Here is a 22,765-nt window from a genome sequence, read left to right as displayed (position 1 = left end):
CAGCTGATCCTGTCTCTCGTCTCTTGTCTCGGGCTAAACTCCCTGTGAAGTCTTACAAAGGGACGGACCCGAGTCTGGTCCAGTCTCTGTATCAAGCTGCAGGCGTGCAGCAGCACAGAGGAGCATGCTGTGTGCACCATGCGTGTGAGACCCACAGACTCAGATGACGAGGGCAAAGGGCCAGGCTGCTTCACAGATAAACTGAAAGGAAGAGAAAGGGAAGACGTGTGTGTAAAGCAGAAGACAGAAGGCAACAGGGTCTCAGGACACACGCGTGGCTGGTGAGTCACGTGGATGGAATGAGCATGACGTGAGGCAGGATGGGGCTGGGGGGCAGCCCCACTCCCTGACTTTGGTGGTCGTTACCAGAGCCCTCACCCTATACAGACTCATCAGGCCAAACACTCGTCTTGTACTGTTTTCTGGATCTATGTTTCATTTTACAACAAAAAAGTTTATAACACATTGAACACAAAAAAGACCATGAGTTCCTAAGAGATATCGGGGGGAAGGGGCCAAAATCAATCAAGCCCACTGGATGCCACGGGAAGCCATTAGGGCACCAGCTCATTACTCTGAAAAGTGAAAAAAAAAGACCAAAAGTAGTTATTTATTCTGTCTATCCACTATGAAGTATATTTCAGGGGTACCAAATAGCCCCAGCAGACAAGGGAAAGTTCTTCTGTGCCAAAGAATTCCAGCTAGCAATTGCAGAAGGAATGACAGAACAGTAAAATTGCCATTTTGCAACTTCTAATGAGATGATGGACTCAGGCAGCAGTGCCCAAGGACAGTAACACTGCCAGGTGAAGGCTGATGAGGAGCTGATGCTGGGACAGGCCGTGGCCAGAGAAAGCCCTGCTCATCTTAGCAGTGGTCTTGATAGGGTGCAGGGGAGCTCACTGCAGCCCCTCCAAAGCATTCTTGCCAAAATTAAATCGAATCTACTGAAGTCTTCAGACCTAACTTCCAGGCTACAGGAACTGAGGGGGGTACTTAACACAAAAGAGCCATCAGAGAAACCCAAAGTCTGTGGCAGCGTGCAGTTCACCCAGTTCCCTCAACAAGCTGCCAGCATAGGCAAGGAGAGGACGGGTGAGGCAGAGCGTCCCGGATTAAGAGATAAAGAGACTCAAGAGACACTGCAACTAATACAATGAATGGAACTTAATTGGATTCAGAGAAAAATACCGTAAAACACATTTGTTCACAGACACATGTAACTATGGACGAGGCGTTACATCATAAAAGGAAATTGCTGTTATTTCTTTTTTTGTGTATGAGGAAGATCAGCCCTGAGCTAACATCTGTTGCCAATCCTCCTCTTTTTGCCGAGAAAGACTGGCCCTGGGCAAACATCTGTGCCCATCTTCGTCTACTTTACATGGGACGCTGCCACAGCATGGCCTGACAAGTGGTGCATTGGGCGCGCCCGGGATCCGAACCCGAGCCACGAGCAGCAGAGCGTGCGCACTTAACCGCTATGCCACTGGGCCGACCCCATGTTATTTCTGTTACATGAGAAAAGGTTCTCTTTTAAGAGAGATACATACTGAGATACTGAGTGGTAAAATGGGGTTTGCTTTAAAATGCTAGCTCACAACCAAGAGAGGACAAGAGGGAGGGACGAGTTGAAATGCTGGTGACAGCGGAATCTGAGTAATAGGTTCAGAAGGATAAGTACACCTTTTCACCACGACAAGTTTTTTTTTAAAAGAGGTGGACAGTCTGTGGAGAGGCTGTGTGTGACGGAACATGTGGCAAATAACGTCCACCCCTCAGCTCAACTCTGCTGTCTCAACTTGTCCACATCTGAATTTACAGCAAGGCAGAAAAATCTTTGTAAAAGCATGACCATAACAGAAAAGTAAAGCTTACAGGTCATTTTTATCCACACACTGCAGAGTCTCCCTTTTTATTTTTTGGTGAAGACAATTGTCCCTGAGCTAATGTCTGTTGCCAATCTTCCTCCTTTTGCTGAGGAAGATTGTGGCTGAGCTAACATCTGTGCCCATCTTCCTCTATTTTGTACGTTGGATGCCTGCCACAGCATGGCTTGATGAGCGACGTGTAGGTCCGCGCCTGGGATCCGAACTGGGAAACCCTGGCCCGCCAAAGTGGAGCACGCAAATTAACCACTACGCCACCGTGCCGGCCCCACATCTACCTTTTTAAAAAGCTCTAGACCTATGTTTTGGTTTCCACCATCTCATTATGTCACCGCTGGTGTCCGTTGGCTGGTTTTGTGCAAAGTCTACTTCGGCTCCCTGGTCGTGCGATACCACACTCAACGGAAAGGGCTGTGCTCTCTGGGGCACTGCCTCCTTTCTTGTTGTTGTAAATGAAAGTAAACTTGCTTACTTCGTGGTCCACACTCTCCGTAGCCATGCACTGGTTGTTGGCCAGAGTGGTGATCTCTCGGCTCTTCGGGGTTTCCATCCGGCAGCTGCAGAGGGGCACTTCCTGGAGACCATCAGTCTCCACCGAATCGGGACCGTTGGCCAGCCCTAAAGTCATAGAGACATGCATGAGCATCACTAACAACGGCACACGTGCCCAGACAGGCTTTCATTATATTCAGAGACACACAGTTCCCACTTCAAAAGGGTAGTCCAGAAAGAGCCCAGTTATTCTTTGCAGAAGCCTCTTGTGCAGGAAATGAAAGCAACACCGGGAATTCTGTCAGCACATGCAGCCCTGCACAGCGGCAGGGTCCAGCCCATCGAGCACGCACCACCGCAGGACAGGAAAACGCGTCTCTCCAGCTAGCTACCACCCGCCAGGCTCTCGAGAATGATTTGGTAATCCATGTTCTTAGGAGCCAGCAGGTAAGTTCAGAGAGACCATCATCAGCTACTCTTAAGTCTTTTGGTTTTCACACAAAAAAAGTTCACTATATGTTGAGACCTTGTTTTCCTCACTTGTTTTTAGAATTGCAGCCACAAAAACAAATGTTCAATTTAATCTGGAAGGGTTAATAACGATTTGTTTATTGTTGAGAACGCTTTCACCCACTACAACAGTCCAAAGGGCCAATTTACTAGCTGATGGAGGGAAGAGCTGGGGAAACAAAGGGAAGAAAGCAGGGTGAGGATAAAAACGTGAATGAGAGCAGCACTCAGTATCTTCTTCTCATCCCGGGGCCCGGGGAAGACGTCCGGCTGAGCAGCGCGGGCAGGAAGGGGCCTGCAGCCAGCTCCACCTCACCCCCCCAACCCCAGGCCTGCCCAGAAAGACGGCTCGATCTGACCAGCGGTTACAAGGACTGCTGCTTCCAAACCCAGGCACCTCTCACGTTCTCCTTGGGAACCAAAGTAGAAATAGAAGGTGAACCCACGCGTCCCCCACCTCACCACCACCTCTCAGGTAAGAACAATGAACTCTTGTCCTCACATCTACAACAGGCCCATGTCAGGCCAGAGGACACGCCCTGACTGTTCTCCGCTACCCTGTTTGTAACCTGAGGCTGGTCACAGCCAGGGCACACTCAGGACACAGGAGCCCGGGTGCTCTGTACAGCAATGCAGCAGGGGGGCAACTCCGCCTCGTCCCGTCGCCAACACCCAGTGCAGCGGAGCCTCGGGGTCACCCACACTCCAAGAGATGGATGCCTTTCCTTGGTGGTAAGGTAGAACTCACACCGGAATCACTGCAAGTTTAAAACTGGGAGGCCTTTGTGGTGACCTGCTGAGCAACTTGACTCTAAAATGAGGAAGACACAGACTGCGCAGAGTTGCCGCCAACATGGCTGAGAAGGCCAACGGGAGGGGACGAGGGCCCAGGTCCCTGGAGTTAGCTTCCCACACACTTGCACAATGTGGCAGTGGCTCAGACATCTCCTGAACTTGGTATGTGTTCCTGTCTCCAGCAGCAGGAGCCACCAGGGACGTCAAATGAATGGTCCGAGCGAATCCCACCCGAGTGTCCGCTCCCCCTGAGCTCTGACTCACCTGCCCCACCCCCATTTCCAGGTCACCAGCTCTTGACCTCCCCTCAGTCACCTGTTGGGATCACAATATCGCTCAACCTTGACTCAGCAGAACTAAGAGCCAAGACGACGAAGAGAAGATAGACATGCACACGGAGCGATTTCTGATCTTGGTACAAACATTCTGCAGGTTCAAGCCTGGACCCTCTTGAACGACAACCCAGAACTGTCACCCACCCTTTGCACCTGTCACAGGTGCACACCACCCAGATGCCCAACGAGCCTGAGATGCTGCACCCCTGCTGTCCAGCCTAAGGCTCTGCTGCTGTCTCCTTCAAGTTTCCAGAACTCTAGGGCTAAAAAGCATGAATGCAACTGAGCAATGCAACTTGTTTCTTCTCTATGCTGATTCTCTAAATCAAAAGCATGACTGATCAGTCAGTGGTTCAATCACAGGGAAATAAACTTGGGGAAGTCAACATATAAGAGGTCTTGGGTTCTCAGGAAGCCTCAGCCTTCACTGCTCCCTTCTCTAACTCGGCTCTCACCAGCGTGGCCTCACTTTGCCACTCTCGGCCCTTCACAGTTACTTTTAGTTACTGTCTCAGGTCCTTTTCTTTTGGTCCCTTTACCACCACCTCCGGTCCTTACTTTTACCAGAGACAGAATATAAAAATCTGAAGGCAGAGGGCCTCTAAACACCATCTCCCACCATCTCCATCAATCTCCCGTTGCTCAGCTAAAACAACAAATCAGGGCAAGCCTGAGGTCACTGCGCTCGTGAGTGTAGTGTCCACTGGGCGCTGTGCTGCCTTCTCACAGCTGACACTGGGGTGTAGCAGAGGAGGCAACTTGATAAAATGAAACACCATTTCATGCTTACATCCAAATCTGTAACTTCCTGAGACAAATCTACAAGCAAGTTTAGAAAAATGAGACATACAGTGTTATATTTCATCTGGAAAGAAAGCATGGGGGGACTATGCTGAGAACTCATAATGGAGAGGGGTTTCTGCTCCATTTGATGCAAGAAGAAAAATGGTTGTTTCTCTGAAGGACAAGCCTACGATTTATGTCTTAGGCTAAAGATTTCTCTAATGTTCAAAACCATGAAAAGCTAGTTATTTGTTCTTCAAAAAATGATTGCGGGGCCGGCCTGGTGGCGCAAGCGGTTAAGTGCGCGCGCTCCGCTGCGGCGGCCCGGGGTTCGCTGGTTCGGATCCCGGGCGCGCACCGACGCACTGCTTGGTGAGCCATGCTGTGGTGGCGTCCCATATAAAGTGGAGGAAGATAGGCACAGATGTTAGCCCAGGGCCGTCTTCCTCAGCGAAAAAAGAGGAGGATTGGCGGATGTTAGCTCAGGGCTGATCTCCTCACAAAAAAAAAAAAAAAAAAAAAAAAAAAAATGATTGGTTAAACCCCTATAGCAGTCCACAATCTCACAGCTACAAAATCCACATAAAATGTAAATAACTTTGGGATTTTTACATTTTCCCCATATTACATTTCAAATAAATTTTCCAAAATAGTCAAACAGTTATTAGTTACTTTTCATTGATAAAAGGTTTTTGAATGGCTGAAGAAGAGGAAATGCTGGTGGAGAGATTGTGTGCGGGACGGTTACCAAGTGCTGATACAGTGCAGGCAGCCTACAGGCCGCCCCCGCCCCTGGCCCCCGCCCACAGCCCCGGGGCCAAGGAGCGCCACAGGAGCTGCTGATGCCTCTGTGATTTAAAGGCTCAAACACAGCACCACCCACGTATTATTCCATTACAGACTGTATCTGAGCACTGTTAGCGCAACACTAACCAGAAGACATATTTCAACCAACCATAATTAGAATCAGATATAATAAAAAAGCCGCATTATTCAAAATTAAGCCACCTGTGTATTTCCTGGAACACAGTCAGGACAGAAGGACACCTTTTCATTAGGAACTCTACATAAAAATGTGTCTGACTTATGGGGGAAATGCTGTATGACCACCAACAATGTGACCTCAAGGGAGATGTTTGCTACCTTATCCCTGAGGGTTTCCACTTGAATGCTGTGGGTGACACAGCACACATGCCTTGTGTTATGTCCATTTGGCCACCTTTCAGGGATGCATTTAATCAAACGTTCCATCACTACCCAGCAGGGGGCATCCAGCTAATACAGAGGACGCCACCCAGCAAACAAAGAGCAAGATGGTGCCCAGCCTTGTCACAGCACCAACGTTCACCTTCTGCTTGTGAGGGCAGCGTCCCCTTGACACGGAGATCCAGGGAGTCCAGAGAAACTTCCATGTACCCCGAGCTGTCTCCTGGTGCCGTCTGCTCTGCGCTTCCTGAAGACGACGTATAAGTTTCAGAACCTGCAGTCAAAGAGCACGCACGTGAAACACTGCACAGGGGCCACGTCTCTCCACCAGAGACTGTGGAGGCTGGGCTCACAGGGAAGGCTAATTAACCCATTCCAACAACAAACTAAAATGCCACTATTGTCTAGGTCACTTCAGTTTCACTATCATTTTCTTTCCTGTGCATCATTTTGCTAATTCCCCCATTTCTACATAATATTCATGGGAGGAGAGGAGAGAGTATCAAGAGAAACAAAGGTGCTTACATGTGAAAACATCCTTCTCTGTAACTACACAGCTAGACAAAAGCTGACGAAATAATAAAGGAAATGGATAAAAACATGGTATGTGTCATGTTCTGTGACTATTACTTTAAAAATAAAACAGAAAAATCTGACTTGCAGGTTTGAAAGACCACCTGACGTAAAGTAGCTAAAGACACGTGCAGTGCTGCTAGGAAATCTGCCCAACCTCACCGACACCTGGCATTCAGGATTCACAGGGAAAGGACACAGGACTGCGAGGAGGCGTCCACTCGTCAGACATGAGTGGTTTCTGAAGTGCCTCACTCAGCAGAGGGCAACACAATCTGAACATGCCAAGGAGAAGGCATGTGGGCAAAAAAGGAGCCTGTGAAGTGGGGACTGCAAAGGCTCAGGCCTCCTGGGACGTGTGCACATTTTGGCCTCGAGGGCCTCAAGTCCCAGGAGGGCCTACCCAGGTATTTGCCATTGTAAAGGCATTTCACTGAGGAGGTCTGTCAAAAGTGTGCATACACACAAGATAACATGCAACACCAGCAGAGGGCAAATGCCCGTATTTCACAGCCAAGCTTCTAAATACTAGTTGTTGGGCTGGCCCCGTGGCTTAGCGGTTGGGTGTGCGTGCTCCGCTGCTGGCAGCCCGGGTTCAGATCCCGGGCACGCACCGACGCACCGCTTCTCCAGCCATGCTGAGGCCACCGTCCCACATACAGCGGCTAGAGGGATGTGCAGCTATGACATACAACTATCTGCTGGGGCTTTGGGGGAAAAAATAAATAAATAAAATTATTAAAAATAAATAAATAAATACTAGTTGTTGATATTATTTCAATAATCGGAAATAAATGAGCCATAATACAGAGACTCATGGTATCCAAAGTCTTTGAATTCATGTCATATTCTGCACCTAGATCTTGGATAGACAGGAAGAAGCCAATCATGTGTGAGAAATCATCACCACCAATTTGAAGAACATGAGTAGTCCTTGTGCAATTTTAAACATTTCATGGAAAAAAAATAAAATTCAAACTCCTATGTGGATAAATACTTAAGCATGCATTTTACACATTATGCCCAAGAAGGCAAAGATGAAACCTCAACTCCAAAACAACTTTTAGTCTTGGATCTACAAATGCTTTTGTTAGCCAACAATAAAAGCCACATCAAGTATTCTGATCTCAGTTGATCATCGAGGTAGAGAGAAAAGGAAACCTAAGTGACGGAGATGGAGATGAAGTTCACAGGAGGCTCCTGTGCGCCTGGTGAGTCAGCGAGCCCCACTCACCACCCACCTCCAGCGTGAAACCGTGACTCACACAAAGGCCTCCTGCAGCCCTCTGCATTTCGGGGGACAGCTTTGCCTCCCCGACATCCATTTAGCAAACCTACTTCTATATCAGGGGAATGTAGAAGAACAGCTAAAGTAATTGTGAAAACCAGAACAAAGTCCTGCAGCTTTGCGGTACTGGTGTCAAGATAAACAAATAAATGAAACAGACTAGAAAGTCCAGAAACAGCCCACACATTGAGTATCCACAAAGGTTCAAAGGGTAAAACAGAGAAAGAAAAGTCAATTCAACCAATGGTGCTGAATAACTGGATACCCACATGCGAAAAAGAGAGCTTGACCCCACCTCACACAAAAACTAACTCGAAATGGATCAGAGACCCACGAGTAAGAGCCAAAACTGTAAAACTCCAAGAAGAAAACTAGGACAAAATCTTGTGACCTGAGTTAGTCAAAGATTTCTGAGATCACAGAAAGGATGAATTTTAAAAGAAAATAATTCACAGACTTCAACAAATTTTAAAAACTTTTACTAGGTGCACATATTTGCAAAACACGTATCTGACAAAAGACTTATATCCAAGACATTGAAAGAACTCTTGCAACTTAATGAGAAGACATACAATCTCATTTAAAAATGAGAAAAAGATACAAACACTCTACAGATGCTATACAAAAGCTAAGATGTGCAACCTCATTCCTCATTAGGGAAGTACAAAGTGAACCCACAGAAGATAGCACTGCACACCCACCAGCAGTGTTGAAATTCAAGAGACTGACCATAACAAGTGTTGGCAAGGACACAAGAGGGACGGGAACTCTCACGTGCTGTGTGGGAAAGTTAAGAGGACAAGTACTTCGGAAAACAGTTTGGCAGTTTCCTAAAAAGTCAGACATACAGCATACGACTCAGCCATTCCACTCCTAAATATTTACCATCTGTTCAATAAAGATTTGTACACAAACATTCATAGCAGTTTTATTTGTAATAGCCAAAAAACAAAAAGAGGCCAATGTCCCTTAACAGGTGAAAGATAAACCATGAACAGCCACATCCTGGAATACTTCACAGCCAACTATCGACATGTACTACGTACTACAACACAGATGGCTCTCAAACAGCGCTGTGCGAAGAAGCAGACAGAGAAAGGGTACCTACCCAATGATCCACTCCTATAAGGTTGTACACAGTGCTAACCAATCTGCAGGACAGAAAGCGGAACAGAGGTGGAGGAGGAGGAGGGCTGGCTGGGGAGAGGGTAGTCACCAAGGGGAGGCAGGGGACAGGACCCTGCCAGTGGGGCATTCATGAGTGGCTGTGGTAGAGGTCTCACAGTCATACTTGGGTGCTGGAACTTACCAACTGCACACCTGAATTACATACAATTTATCGTACGCCAGGTCTTCCGCAACAAAGCTGTAAACATGACCCCTGCCCACTAGGCCTGCTCACCTTCTTAGTGTGACGGTCATTTCCTTCCCTGCATTCCCTTTAACAAAATTACTCCTAGGACAGGGGAATCTGACCAAAGGGCGTAAAGCCATGTGGAGCGAGGACTGCCCACACAGGACAGTGACGGCAGCTATGGTGACCATGAACTGTGCACGCGGGCCACAGACTCCCAGCCACACGGGCAGCGATGCACGACCCTCATCAGCCCCAGTCCAGCAACGAGGCCAGCACACAGGAGGTTCGCCGGAAAGAAGCCACTTTAGGGTCAGCTGAGTGCCTCTACCAAGCCACTTCATACCCGTTCTGGGTTTCTCTAAACCATGGAGCCCGCTTTTCAAATGAAATCCTAGGCAGAACCCCCGCCGCAGGCCAGCCCCCGAGGCCCCGCGGCCGCCCGGGCAGTTTACCCAGCCCGCTGCTTGGCTTCTTCTTATTTCTCCGCCTCCTCTTCCTAGCCGGCTTGATCCAGGGGCTATCAGGCTTCCCCTTCCTCTTGAGAAACTTCTTCTTGATGCTGGACTCAGAACTCTGAGGACCAAAGGGGCAGGAACAGAAAAGGTAAAGCACGGGAGCTCCTGAAAGCAAAAAGGACTACGAGTTTTGTTTTCTTGCAAAGTAAAATACCTGTTATATCTTGCTTCTTCCACTAGAATATTAATTTTAAACATTTTTCTTGGTCACATTCTTAAAGATATGTGTGCTTTTCCCTAAACATCACTCTAAGCTCAGTTACTTTATAGGCCAAAAAAAAAAGCCAAGAAAATTAAAATAGAATTTATCAATCTTATTTGAGTTTGGCACAAAAAAGAATAAATGAAAAAGCTCTCCTCAGGAACTAAATAAATAAGCTCAGTGAGGAGAGAACCCACTCAATCAGACATATCCATTCATTTTGCTCATGAGAAAAGAACAGTCAATGGCTCAAATGGCTTCAGAATCTACGTTTAAATTAACTATCTACATGGAGGACAAGGAAAAGAGGTTATAATCAATTTATAATATTTCAAGATTTTTTAAGTATCTGTTTCTAAAGCCTAGATTGAGAAACGGCATCTGACTACCACAGATTACATACAGACACACAGCTCGGACCACCAGCCCCTTCTAACTAGTCTAAGACGAGGATCTCACAATTCCTGCTTACTGTGGATACAGACACAAATTTAAAAGAATGTGTTCATGAGACAAAAACATGCACCAGGTGCAGCGCTCTGTCCTTCCCAACTGCCTGGAATGAGCCCTCGTGCTGGGTGCTTGGTCGGCCTGCAGTCACGTGGCAAGGGAGGGCGGTCCTGGAGATCATCTTGTGGCGGGGCATTAGGCTCCGTCCAGTGTCCCTCCTAATAAACCACCCACTGCACCCTACACTCCACTCCATCTTCCTCATTCCTGTGCTCCCCTTTACAGCAAAACTTCAGAAAGGACTTCTGTGAGCACTGCACCCAAAGCTCACTGTCACTTCAATCCACCGTCCCAAAGAAACGACAGTCGATCACCAAACCCAACAGTCCCTTTCTTCTGTGTCCTCATCTCATCCACCCATGTGACAACCTGACACCACTGACTATTTTCTCCCAGTTAACAGCATTTCTCGGTTCACGTGGCCCAAACTCTCTGAGTTTTCTTCCCACAGCACAAAGACCTGCTTCCCAGTCTCAGAGCCGACGCATCCTTCTCTGCTTAATGCTCACCTACGGGACATTTCCCCGGGCTCCATCCTGGGGCCTTGTGCTCTTCCCCCATGCTCCCCATTCCCAAGCCTGGACCCCGGGCCCTGTCCTCTGGCCCCTGCCTCCAGGACGTCTCCACTTGGCTGACCACTAATAACATACTCACTCCTATCCCTCACCTCCACGTGACATCCAGCCCACCAAAAGGTCCGCCAGGTCTATCTCAGACACCTCAATTCCTTCCTTCCCTCTCACATCAGTCACAGAGGCAGACTCACGGCTGCTGTCACTGCGGCCAGCTCCTGCCCCGTCCAACCACACACGAGGGACAACAGACCCCTTCCCCTAAGCCCCACCACCCACCGGGATGGCCCTCTCGCCTGCCCTGCCCACCCTGGGCCCATCTCCCTCGGCTCTCTGCACGGGCGTCTCTCGTGCTCCCTTCCAAGGGCCAGGACCAGATCTGCCTGGCCATAGTCGTGGCCCTGGCTTCCAAACCCACACTAAAGCGCAATGAATGACGGCTAAGTGAGGGACTGGTCAGTCCACAGCGTCTCCTGTATTTACTCTGCTATAAAACATGAAGTAGAATGCAACGCTGGGGTTACCAGATCAGACTCATCTCCATCCTCCTCCTCCTCCCCGGTGCCGACCGACTCCTGCTCCTCTTCAGACTCGCCATCCATCTGACCAGCCGCACGATAAGCCAAAAAGAAAACAGAAACTAATGAGACCCTTCAGTGGCAGGTGATTCAATCAAAAATACATTTTACCAAACACACTGGCAGTGAACGCTGGAGATGCACGTGCAGGGGGCTGGACGCTGTCTCTGTCCAAGGAACGACCAAGTGCCAGCTCCAGGCCCCTCCTGCTCCCCTGAAAGCCCCCATCCCAGGCAGGCTGCTCCTTTACCGTATTTCTATACTGACCTGGACGTATAGATCTGTATACTGATCTACAAGTGATCTGGAAGGCACCTCCTCTGGTGCCTCTGGAGTGTAAGAGGTCATCAATTGTACGCTCAAGATTAGTGCACTTGATCCATTTTATGTGTGGTAGAATGCAATTAAAAAGTAACAAAACACACACAGTAAAAAGATTTTCAGAGTCCACAAAATAATAAAAAATGCAAAACGTACCCCCCAGCTCCCAGCCAGCCCCAGGGCCATCTCGCTGCCGCTGCTCATGGTACCTGCAGCCAATGTCTGCCTGGACGCAAGAGTGTGCTTCTGTCTGTACGGACCGCAGAGCACCAAACACAGTTCTGTGAACGCTACTCTCTTCCAAACAAAAATACTTTTTGGAATTCTTTCCATATAGAACAATTGAAATATCTTATTTTTTCTTTTGTATTTATCTTTTCTAACCACACAGGTAATACACAAACACATTTTCATTGCAAATGATGCTAAAATACATGTGAGTACCCATCTGCCCTTTCCCACCCACTCCCTGGAGCAGGGATGTGGTCACACACACTGTGGCGCTGCACGTGGTAACTTCATTCCACGATCGATGAGCACCCTGCAATTTCACCTTAACGTTGTGTTCTAGACAAGCCAGACCCTCTGAGACAAATCGACAGGCATGCTATTCTCTGCATAGAACACTCTAGACGTGGCGTTCCAGGAATGCTGCCAGGAGCAACACCCACAGAGGCACCACAAGCCCTGCAAAGGGGTCGCATGGCTGCCTGGGTCTTCATTCCCCAAGTAGCAGAGGAACTGAGTGTCTTCCATAACTTCATCACACTTTATTTCTTCCACTAGGTCTGGCCTGACCATATCCTCAGTCCATATTTCTATTGGGTCCTGGCTTTCTTATTAATTTGTAGAAGCTACACACATGCAGGATAGTAATCCTTTGTCTGCAAAATATGTTATAAATATTTTTCCTACCAAGTTTTTTAAGCTTTGCTTCTGCTATTTCTTCTTATATAAAACTTTAGAGATTTTTATCTGGACAAGTCAAACGTGTCCATCTTTCCCTTCGTGACTTCTGGGTTTGTGTCCTGCACTTGAAGGCCTTCCTCGTTTGAGATTAGAGAAATAATTTCCAACATTCTCTTCCACAGTTCAATATTTTGTGTTGACACTAAATCTTCTGGAATTTACTTTTTTATATAACAGCTTTACCGAGATAATTTACCTACCCTAAAATTCATCTGTTCAGTGCACAATTCAGTGGTTTTTAGTATATTCAGAGTTGCACAACCATCACACCATCTAATTCCAGAATGCAGTTTACACTTCTTATGTGCCATGATACAAGAGCTGACCTCTATTTTTCCCCCAAAAGATCAGACAGTTGTCCCAATAACATTTATTGAAAAGTTCATGATCCCTTGACCACAAATTGAAAACCCCATTCTTACAATAGACTCTATCTTCGTACAAACAGGCGTGTGATGGACCCCTATTCCACCGCCACTGCTATCCTGTTGCCGCACAAACCCCCCGTTTTAGTCACACTCCGGGATTGCTACTACTGTCCTGTTCCCTGTTCTATCCCACGTCAGCTGTTCTACAGAAAGTCCTGTTAGGATTCTGATGAGGACTGTTCCGAACTTACGGATAACACACGGAGAATAAAACAAAAGATCTTCTCATTCAGACAAATAACGGGTCTTTCCATGAACTTACGTCTTTTTTTTTACCTCTTTCAGCAAAGTTTTACAGTTTTCCTCTCAGGTAACAGACATTTCTTATTAAATTTATTGCACAGTACTCCGGTGACAGTAAAGAATTACAGCTAATGTTTAGGTGTGATACCATGGTTTTGTTTTTCAAAGAGTCCTTATCTTTTAAAGATCCACACTGAAATCTCTGCTTCAAGACAATCCATGCAAGCGTAAACAAGACTAGCCAAGTGTTGACGACTGTTCACTATTCTGTATGTTCGCATATCCTGACATTTTCTACTTAGAAAAGTTAAAAAAGATCCCCAGGCATGTATTGATATTACTGACATTGCTGTCATTACCTTTTCTAATTGGCTATTGCAACTACACATGAAGACAGGAGGTTCAGGTCTTGTCGCATATATGTCAGCTTACTAGCTATAGCAGTTTTTCAGCTGGTTTTCTTGGATTTTTTTAGATGGATGATTATATTCTCAGCAAACGCTTCTCCCTTGTCCTTTTATTTTTTTTATTTATTTATTTTTTTGTGAGGAAGATCAGCCCTGAGCTAACATCCATGCCAATCCTCCTCTCCTCTTTTTGCTGAGGAAGACCAGCCCTGAGCTAACATCCATCGCCAATCCTCCTCCTTTTTTTTCCCCAAAGCCCCAGCAGATAGTTGTATGTCACAGTTGCACATCTTTCTAGTTGCTGTATGTGGGACGCGGCCTCAGCATGGCCCAAGAAGCGGTGTGTCGGTGCGTGCCAGGGATCCGAACCCGGGCCGCCAGTAGCGGAGCTCGGGCACTTAACCACTAAGCCACGGGGCCGGCCCTCCCTTGTCCTTTTAAATGTTAATGTTTCCTTCTGGTTCTCATCCTACAGCATCGCAGCAAGAATGACGGAGCTGCAGTGTTCCTGTTAGGGGAGAAAGTGGCAAACCCTCCCTCTTTTTATCACTGATATTAGAAATGCTTTAAAATTTTCACCATTCAGTATAATCTTTTTTGTAGGATTCTGATATCTTTAGTCAGCTTTATTTAATGTAAGTTATCTTTAAATATTAGTGGGTAGTTTTTTATCTTAAAAAGATTGAGCAATGAAACTACCAATTAAAATAGGCACACTAACAACTTAACTCCAGTTCCTTCCAAAACTCCTATAAAGTGACTGTAAAGGAAGGAATAACAGTTACTTTACAAGGGGTCACTTGATAACTGCCCTATGACAGCTACAAGGAGTAAGGTGTAAGTTGAAAAACTGAGGAAATCAGAAAGAGAAGGGTATCTGCCGACATCGTGGAGTCTGAGCTGAACCGTAAGTGAGCCAGGAAGAGCTCACACAGGGCGGGCAGGGGCTCAGCGGGCCGGGGGCAAGCAGGGGACCCTGACCCAACATGACGCCACTCTGGTCACCAGGCCCAGCTACAGACTCCGGCTAGGAGCTGAGGGCCCTATGCAGTGTTATTGTTCAGAGTTATGCAGTGTCTAGATTCTCTCTGGAAGACAAGAGATCTCGATCAAAATAGAGAATCCAGAAATAGACTCAAATTCATATGCCATATGGTATAGGATAAAGGTGGCATTTTAAATCAGCAGGGGACAGAAATGTCAGTCAACAAATGGTGCAACACATGGGCTAACGCTTTGAAGGAAACCATGGGACCCTGACCTCAAATGTTGTTTAAAAAGCTTCATTGAGATATAATTTATACACCAGAAAACTCACCCATTTTGAGTGTATCTACCTCACGTTTTATCACAAAATAAATTCTACATGAATCAAATATTAATACATAAAGAAGAAATCAATGAAGTATTAGAAGATGGCTTATATCAATTTATTCAAAATCACGAGTAAGAAAGGTCTGTTTATCATAATTAGAACATAGAACCCAGAAATCATAAAGAAATAGACTAGTCCCCGTGGGTTCTGACATCACAAGCAAGGCTAGAGACCAACCACCACCTGGAAAGTAACCACAGCTCACATGAGAGCGACACAGAAACTCGACATTTACATATTTACACAAAGCTCCTAAGACCACGTTTTTAAAAGATGCACAAGCCAGGAGAAAAACGGGCAAAGGATATTTAGCAGGTGGCTCAAAGAACAACAAATACTGATGGCCAGTGAACATGTGAGAAGGAGCTCAGCCCCACTCAGAACTTCAGTTAAACACTGAAATTCCAATCATGCTGACTGCTGGGGAAGGTGAGGAAACCACCCCTCTCAGCTACCGCAGGCAGGAGGCATAAACGCACGGGTGATCTGGCAGGCCGACATTTACCTTCTAAGTGCAGATCACACGCGTTACCCACGATTATACTCCAGGAAGTGTGACAATGAAGGCCCCTACGGTTGCTGGTGCTCAGAGCATGGGTGACGTGTGCAGTGGAGCACACAGCCTGTCAAAGGATGGGCAGACCCGGCAGCGTGCTGTGGCCAGCAGCCAAGTTAAGCGAAGAAGCAGGGCGTGGAGAGTAAGACTCCTGGTTACAGGACATGAGCATGGCCACGTCTGTTGTAATCACCATGTAAAAGCCACCACAAGAGTTAAGATGCTGTTGGCTTCTTCCTTACACTTCTCTATAGGAAAGGGAAAAAACTAATAAATGATATTTTAAAATAAATAAATAAATTTCAAATTCCCTTTAAATCTCTAATGTTAGCATTTTCCACTAATTTACTTTTGAATAATTACCTTAAGAGCTGGGGACAACATTTTAAAATTTGCCCAAAAACCTGCTAAAAAAAAAGTAGAATAGGGCCAGCCCCATGGCTTAGTGGTTAAGTGCGTGCGCTCCACTACTGGTGGCCCGGGTTCGGATCCGGGGCACGCACCCATGCACCGCTTCCCTGGCCATGCTGAGGCCACGTCCCACATATAGCAACTAGAAGAATGTGAGGCTATGACATACAACTATCTACTGGGGCTTTGGGGGGGAAAAAAAGGAGGAGGCTTGGCAATAGACGTTAGCTCAGAGCCGGTCTTCCTCAGCAAGAAGAGGAGGATTACCATGGATGTTAGCTCAGGGCTGAATAAATAAATAAATAAAACTGTTTAAAAAAAAAAAAAAGTAGAACAGGCATTAACTGGCTAAAAACGAATTTGAAATTTAAGCAACACTAAGAAAAGACACCCCCCAAACTCTGAGGGCTGAAAGAAAATGCTTTACACACGTCAAGGCCGTATCTACAGAGCACACAGCTGACTCGAAGTGTAAAAAGCTAATCGACAAAATTATACATTTCCAACAAGTCACTATTTAATGAACTCACCTGGAACTTCTCTGCCTACTCTTAGTTTCAGAATAACTCATTAGATATAACAGTCCACCTTAAATAAAGACGGTCAAAAGTTCTCTCAAAAAAGTCTGCTACGCGGAACAGTAAAATCGCAACCAGGTATCCACGCCAGCCTGATTCTCAACTCCCGTCTCTCCATCCCTCTCAGGACTGAGAGAGCATCAACACAAGCCCAGAGGTCAACATCATTCTACTCAGGTCTGTGCCCAGTGTCGTGACCCAGGACCACCTACAGACAGTGCCTAGCCAGCAGGGGCCACAGCACTGCGGCCTCCCAGAGCTCGTTCTCAGGGGGACACGGATGAAGCGTTCAAAACAAGGACATGCCTGGCCCCTATCCCCGGGATACACTGGGCATTAACAGACTGCCCATAACCTCTCCACAGGCCCGGTCAGCAGCCCTGGATGCTCGCTCCAACCAGGAGGACTGAGGCCTCCCCAGTGTCAGCCCCTCACTTGCAGGAGAAAGAGAGCTGCCCCTGTGGAGAAGGCCCAGGACAGAAGGAGGTATGTCCCACAAGGCCAAGAGCAAGCAGCGTTACTGGCACACAGTCCTCCATTGATTTATTCCTGTGAATCTAGAGCCTAAAAAAAGCTCAAGACGTTTACTTCAATGGATGCTGTACGGAAGACAAACACTTCTCTGATGAAAATAAACTAATCTAAAAATTCAAGAGAAATAAAACACAAAAATCCAAGTCAGAAGTACGTAGCCTAGGAGTGGCCAGACTGCTCATCCTCAGGAGGGACGGTCCACCTTATTATTCTCTTCACCAAGGAAGTGAGAAAGGCCTACCTTTTGAGTGCGGTCCGTTTCCGACACGCTCTCTTTAGAAGTCCTGCTGTCCTCCGTGGGAAACACAGCGGCCTGCTCGGCTCCTTGATCCTCGTCCTCGTCGAGCTCCTCTGAGTCTTCCTCCTCTGAATCCATCTCCAAGCTCTCCCCGTTCACATGAAGGGTGCTGTCGCCCAGGTCCTTCTCACCCTGGAACACGGCAGGGGTACATCCGTCACGCAGAACCCCGGCATCAGGAACAACCTGCTAACTTCACCAAGGCGTGGCCTGCAGGACTGGACGCGGCGACTACCGCAGGCAAAGAGCCCAGCAGGTGGCAGGCGGCGTGAGGAGGCCTCCAATGACCCACCTGGACAGGAGACTGCGCCCCCGAGTAGATGCACTTTAGGCCTGGGTTGCTTCAAAAGGGACCGAGGTCATCCAAATTACCGACAACCTCACATGGTGCTCTTTTGGCCAAAGAGGTCCTGGACACAGACTCACATTTCCAAGCACACGTACGAATAACACAAGCCTCCCCCTTACCTTGGAACCCACAGTGGAATGAGTTATGCTCTTAAACATCTCAATCACCGTCCTCTGTTTTAAAACTTTGGTCTTTTTCTTAGGAACCAGGCTATAGGTTCCCATTCTTCGTTTTTTCTTCCGAGATACTGCAGCTGCTAAAACAAAAGGCAAGCAAGCTAAAAAAAAAAAAAAGTCAAAAGGGGACAAGAAAGGAAAAGAAACACATTCAAGTGCTTTTAAAGGTAGGTGACAGTTCACAAATCTGATTACCAAAGTCACAGCATGCCACACAGTGATAGCTATTTCTTACTTGCCCTAAACTACACAGGGAAAGCTGAAAGTACCTCACAGATCATTTGTTTTATTCACAATGAAACCCTGAGCTGTACAGATGGCAGCATGATCAACCCCCGCAGGCAGGAGAACCCACCCACCGGTAGCCCCAGGGCCCTGTAGCGCCTCATGCACCCAGTCCTCGCCTCTGAACATGCGCAGCGTGGTGGCAAGAACGAAGCTGAGAGGAAGGGGGGCCTCCCTGCCAGTCCCTGGGATGCGGCTACGTCGGCCTTCCTGAGACTCTGTTCTCTCACCCACAACAAGAAATCAGTCACACAGTCTCTAGACGTGTCCACCTCTAAAGCACAACCACACAACAGTGACCGCAGTCCATTACCACCAGGACCCTTTCCCCATCACCCGCCTCCTCACTCAACCGCCCTCAAACTGAAGGGAAAGAAGCCCTTGAAGCTACAGCCCAGCGAATTATCGAGGTACATGAGGGTGAGGAAAGGGACGACGGAGAGAAACAAACATCTGGGGGTCTTGGAGCACGTTTTCAGACAAGCGGCCATGGTGGGGAGACTGAATGGGAGCTCAGGGCCCCCCATCCCATTCTGGATGAAGCACTCCAGGTTGACTGGTTTTACAGAATGAGGCTTCCTAAATATTTTATTTAAAAAAAAATTTCAGGGCTTAATAATAATCTGAAAACCATTGCTTTCACATAGAGGAACTCTACTAAAGGGCTGAAAAAATTACCTTATGTTTTAGTTCTACAAAATGTAGAAAAAGAATGTTGGAAGAATATGCACGAGCGTGGACTGTAAACACTGCGTGGGTCATGCTGACAGCCCCATAAGCACACGGCGTGGTGGACACTAGGTGTGCCTCAGCCCTGGGGTGAGGGGGTGCCCAGTGACTGCAGGCACTGGGGACACACAGGACACTTAGGACAATCGCCCATGCGGTCCTGCAGCATGTTCACTGGGGGTTGCTCTGAGCACGTAACTCGTCACGAGGAAGCACAGCTCTGTCCACCAAGTGCTAGAACAAGACGACTGGGCCGCAGGGACAGGTGAGCCAGGCTGAGATACAAGTCCTCTGCAATCATAGCAGGGAGAGTAAAATGCGCTTTGTCACCTACGTGTGACTCTGCTCATGTCTCCTTCTTGTGGTGCAGCAGGATGGAAAAGAACAGAACCTTCTGGGATCATCACCACAGTAACTTAAAATATCGGTAACAAGAGATGAGCTGGAATCTTAAACTTTCTGAGGTACCTCTCTTCTGCAACAGCTCCAACACCCCACCCACGGGGAAGACAGCACTAACGGGCAGAGGAAGGACTGAGGCCTGAAGAATAAAGTGGACAGACCACTCCCGGTCTGCAAAGACACTGTCACAAAGGGCCACATTCACACCCGGCACATCTAGGGGACCGCATGTGTCCCACCCCATCCCGGACACCTGCCCCTGCCTCTCCCCAGATACTGACAGGCACCCCAGCAATTCTGCAATCAGGTAAGGTGGCCATGATGGCGCTCCCCTCTGCAGGCAGAGAAACTGACTTCTGTACCCTCCCTGGAGGTGACGGCACTAGGAGCAGCTGGGCTGGGGGCACGCCTGTCAGCACAGACCAAGCTCAGCGCACCGCTGAGGGTGCACCCGTGGCGCGAGGCTGACTCACTGTCCTGAACTAACACATCAGTTAAGCCCCATTTCCAGCTTCCAAGTAAGGAAACGAAGAAGGGTACAAAGGGTTAATTTTTGTGGGAAACTGCTAAACATACTGAGCATTTCTTCTTAGAAAACTTACATTAAAAAGATGAAATAACAAAGCCAAAATAGGAAAAATCTTAACACATTAACAGAAGCACTGACTTGTGACAATACTTGCCAATCCTTACACACATGCGTGTATAATTCCACAGAGTTTTGTAAAGTGCCTGGTTTAACTGTTTGAAACAAGTAATACTGAGTCAAAACAGGCAAAAAGTTGGGGCGGGGGAAGGCAGACTGATCTTTTTTTCTAACTACCATGCTCCAATAAACAGAAGGAGGGCTTCCTGGAGAGACGGCCAATTCCAGACTAGACCGGGGAAGGACAGGATGAGCCGGGACCCTCTGGCTGAGGCAGAAAGTCCTCATCTAGCAAAGGGGTCACATCAGAAGACTCGGGAACCAGCCGGAGGGGCAAACTGGGACAACTGGATAATGATGGTGACAGATTAGAGCCCAGAGACTAAATAAGGATCCACAAGTCAATACTTAAAAATAAACAGACAGATACATGGATGGGAATGTGAAGCACTTCCTTCCAGCAGAAACTCCACTAATAAGTGAAGAGGGAGTGACGGAGTCAGGAACACACCCTGTGGTAATTAGTCTGGGTGGGCGTCCTCAGATGCTGAAGCCACCAGGTGGGATGTGAGGAGAAGCAAGACATGTGCAGAGCCTCAAAGTACCCCTTCCAGGACACACACTGACCACAATTTGAGGAACAGCAGGTTTTTGACCGAGGGACCTGCAGACCCAGCCTAGCCGTGGAGGGACAAATGGCCACCGCACACCCCAGGAGACGCACTGAGGACACACGCCCCTCGGTGACGTTCCACCACCTGAGCCTGACCAGGGGCAACAGCAGCAAACCCACACGAGGAATGTTCCAGATTAACGGAGACTAACAAGACACAGCACTAAGTGACCCGTAGAACCCTCGACTGGAACCTGGACCAGAAATGTTTCCCTGTGCTGGAAGGGACATTAACAGGGCAACTGGCAAAAGTGAACAAGGCATGAAGACTAGATAACAGTATTGCAGCAAAGTTAATTTCCTGATTTTGATAACTGTGCTGCAGTTATCTAACAGAATGTCTTTATTTTTAGGGACATTACATTGTTATTTTTAGGAAAGAACACTGACGTATTTAGAGGTCAAAGGGCCCAATGCCTGCAATTTACCTTCATGTTTCAGAAATAAAAAGTTTTAAGGGGGGGAGGCACAACTACGCACATGTGGTAAAACGGGGGAGGACACAGGAATTCTTGCAGAATTTCTGCAACTGTTTTGGAAGTTTGAAATTACTTACAAATAAAAAGGTTTGTTTTTTTGGTTTTTTTTTTTTTTGCTGAGGAAGATTCGTCTTGAGCTAATGTCTGTGCCAATCTTCCTCTATTTTGTTTGTGGGTCCCTGCCACAGCATGGCTGACGAGTGGTGTAGGTCTGCTCCCGGGATCCAAACCCACGAACCCGGCCCCCGGAAGTAGAGTGTGCCGAATTTAACCACTAAGCCATGGTGCCGGACCCCAAATAAAAAGTACTTTAAAAGTCCAGAAGAAGACATACACTTATCACAGGGTAATACTCCCCAATCCAGCCTTTCAGGTGGACAGCCCCCAGCATGCCTAGCACCAGGCTGACCTCACCCGTGTCTGCGAGTCTCCACCTGACATGCATAACGGCCTCACGGTAAGGGCCTTTCTGCACTGGAGGGAGCACCTCATCTCTGTAGGAATTGTGTCCTAGAGGCTCGAGAGGGAGGCCCCTCACTCAAGGCACCCCCACACCAGCATCCTCCCAGTGGGGCTACTCATGCAGCTCCCACCTCATGCAAAAAGCCTCAGTAAGGAATCAAATGTCCATCCACTCCCCCAACTGACCACAAACAGAAACGAGCTCAGAAGAGCGAGGATAGGGCCGGCCCCGTTGCTTAGCGGTTAAGTGCGTGCACTCTGCTGCTGGCTGCCCGGGTTCGGATCCCGGGCACGTACCAACGCACCGCTTCTCTGGCCATGCTGAGGCCGTGTCCCACATACAGCAACTAGAAGGATGTGCAGCTATGACATACAACTATCCACTGGGGCTTTGGGGAAAAAATAAATAAACAAATAAAATTATTAAAAAAAAAAAAAAGAAGAAGAGCAAGGATAATAGCCCACAGGCGCGTGGTTGGTAACAGGGCTAGAACCAAACCACAGCTCTACACAACCTGAACCCAAAGGTCTCCCCAATAGGCCACGATGTTCCCAACAGCACCTAAGTTATACACTGGGAGAGGTCTCAAATCCAGAGAGTCTTCTACCCGATTAGACCAAGGCAGTAAGATCTTAGTAATGAAAACAATCTTCATCCTGAGACTGAAAACAAAGGAAGAAATCAACGCAGGCATGAGACGAGGTTTTAGAGCAGAGGCCCGACATCCCTCTGCAGGCTCACGAGAGCACAGGAGGGCCTCCGGCTCCAGCCGCAGTCATCCAGAGCACACGTGCACCACAGTCAGACAGACTCTAGTTTGGCAAGGCGCAGGTTCGCG

At 47.7% G+C, this 22,765-nt stretch overlaps 1 protein-coding gene across 10 annotated transcripts in view; it reads right to left on the bottom strand.

The window, feature by feature from the left end:
* Positions 1 to 22,765, bottom strand: part of EHMT1 (euchromatic histone lysine methyltransferase 1) — a 194,319-nt gene that overhangs the window by 58,608 nt on the left and 112,946 nt on the right. For 7 of the 10 annotated variants that reach the window (XM_058524654.1, XM_058524658.1, XM_058524653.1 and 4 more), the window contains 6 exons: positions 18,194 to 18,351; positions 17,669 to 17,857; positions 11,552 to 11,629; positions 9,681 to 9,801; positions 6,153 to 6,284; positions 2,362 to 2,507 (listed from right to left, as the gene is read on the bottom strand). In XM_058524654.1, the coding sequence (XP_058380637.1) occupies positions 2,362 to 2,507; positions 6,153 to 6,284; positions 9,681 to 9,801; positions 11,552 to 11,629; positions 17,669 to 17,857; positions 18,194 to 18,351 (824 nt within the window). The remainder of the gene's footprint in view (positions 1 to 2,361; positions 2,508 to 6,152; positions 6,285 to 9,680; positions 9,802 to 11,551; positions 11,630 to 17,668; positions 17,858 to 18,193; positions 18,352 to 22,765) is intronic. The other 3 variants (XM_058524649.1, XM_058524652.1, XM_058524650.1) reach the window with 2 other exon arrangements.

The sequence above is a fragment of the Diceros bicornis genome, chromosome 28 (assembly GCF_020826845.1).
Source record: "Diceros bicornis minor isolate mBicDic1 chromosome 28, mDicBic1.mat.cur, whole genome shotgun sequence".
Lineage (NCBI taxonomy): Eukaryota > Metazoa > Chordata > Mammalia > Perissodactyla > Rhinocerotidae > Diceros > Diceros bicornis.
The sequence above is the reverse complement of the archived record's forward strand: the minus strand, read 5'-3'. Positions and strand labels throughout refer to the sequence as shown.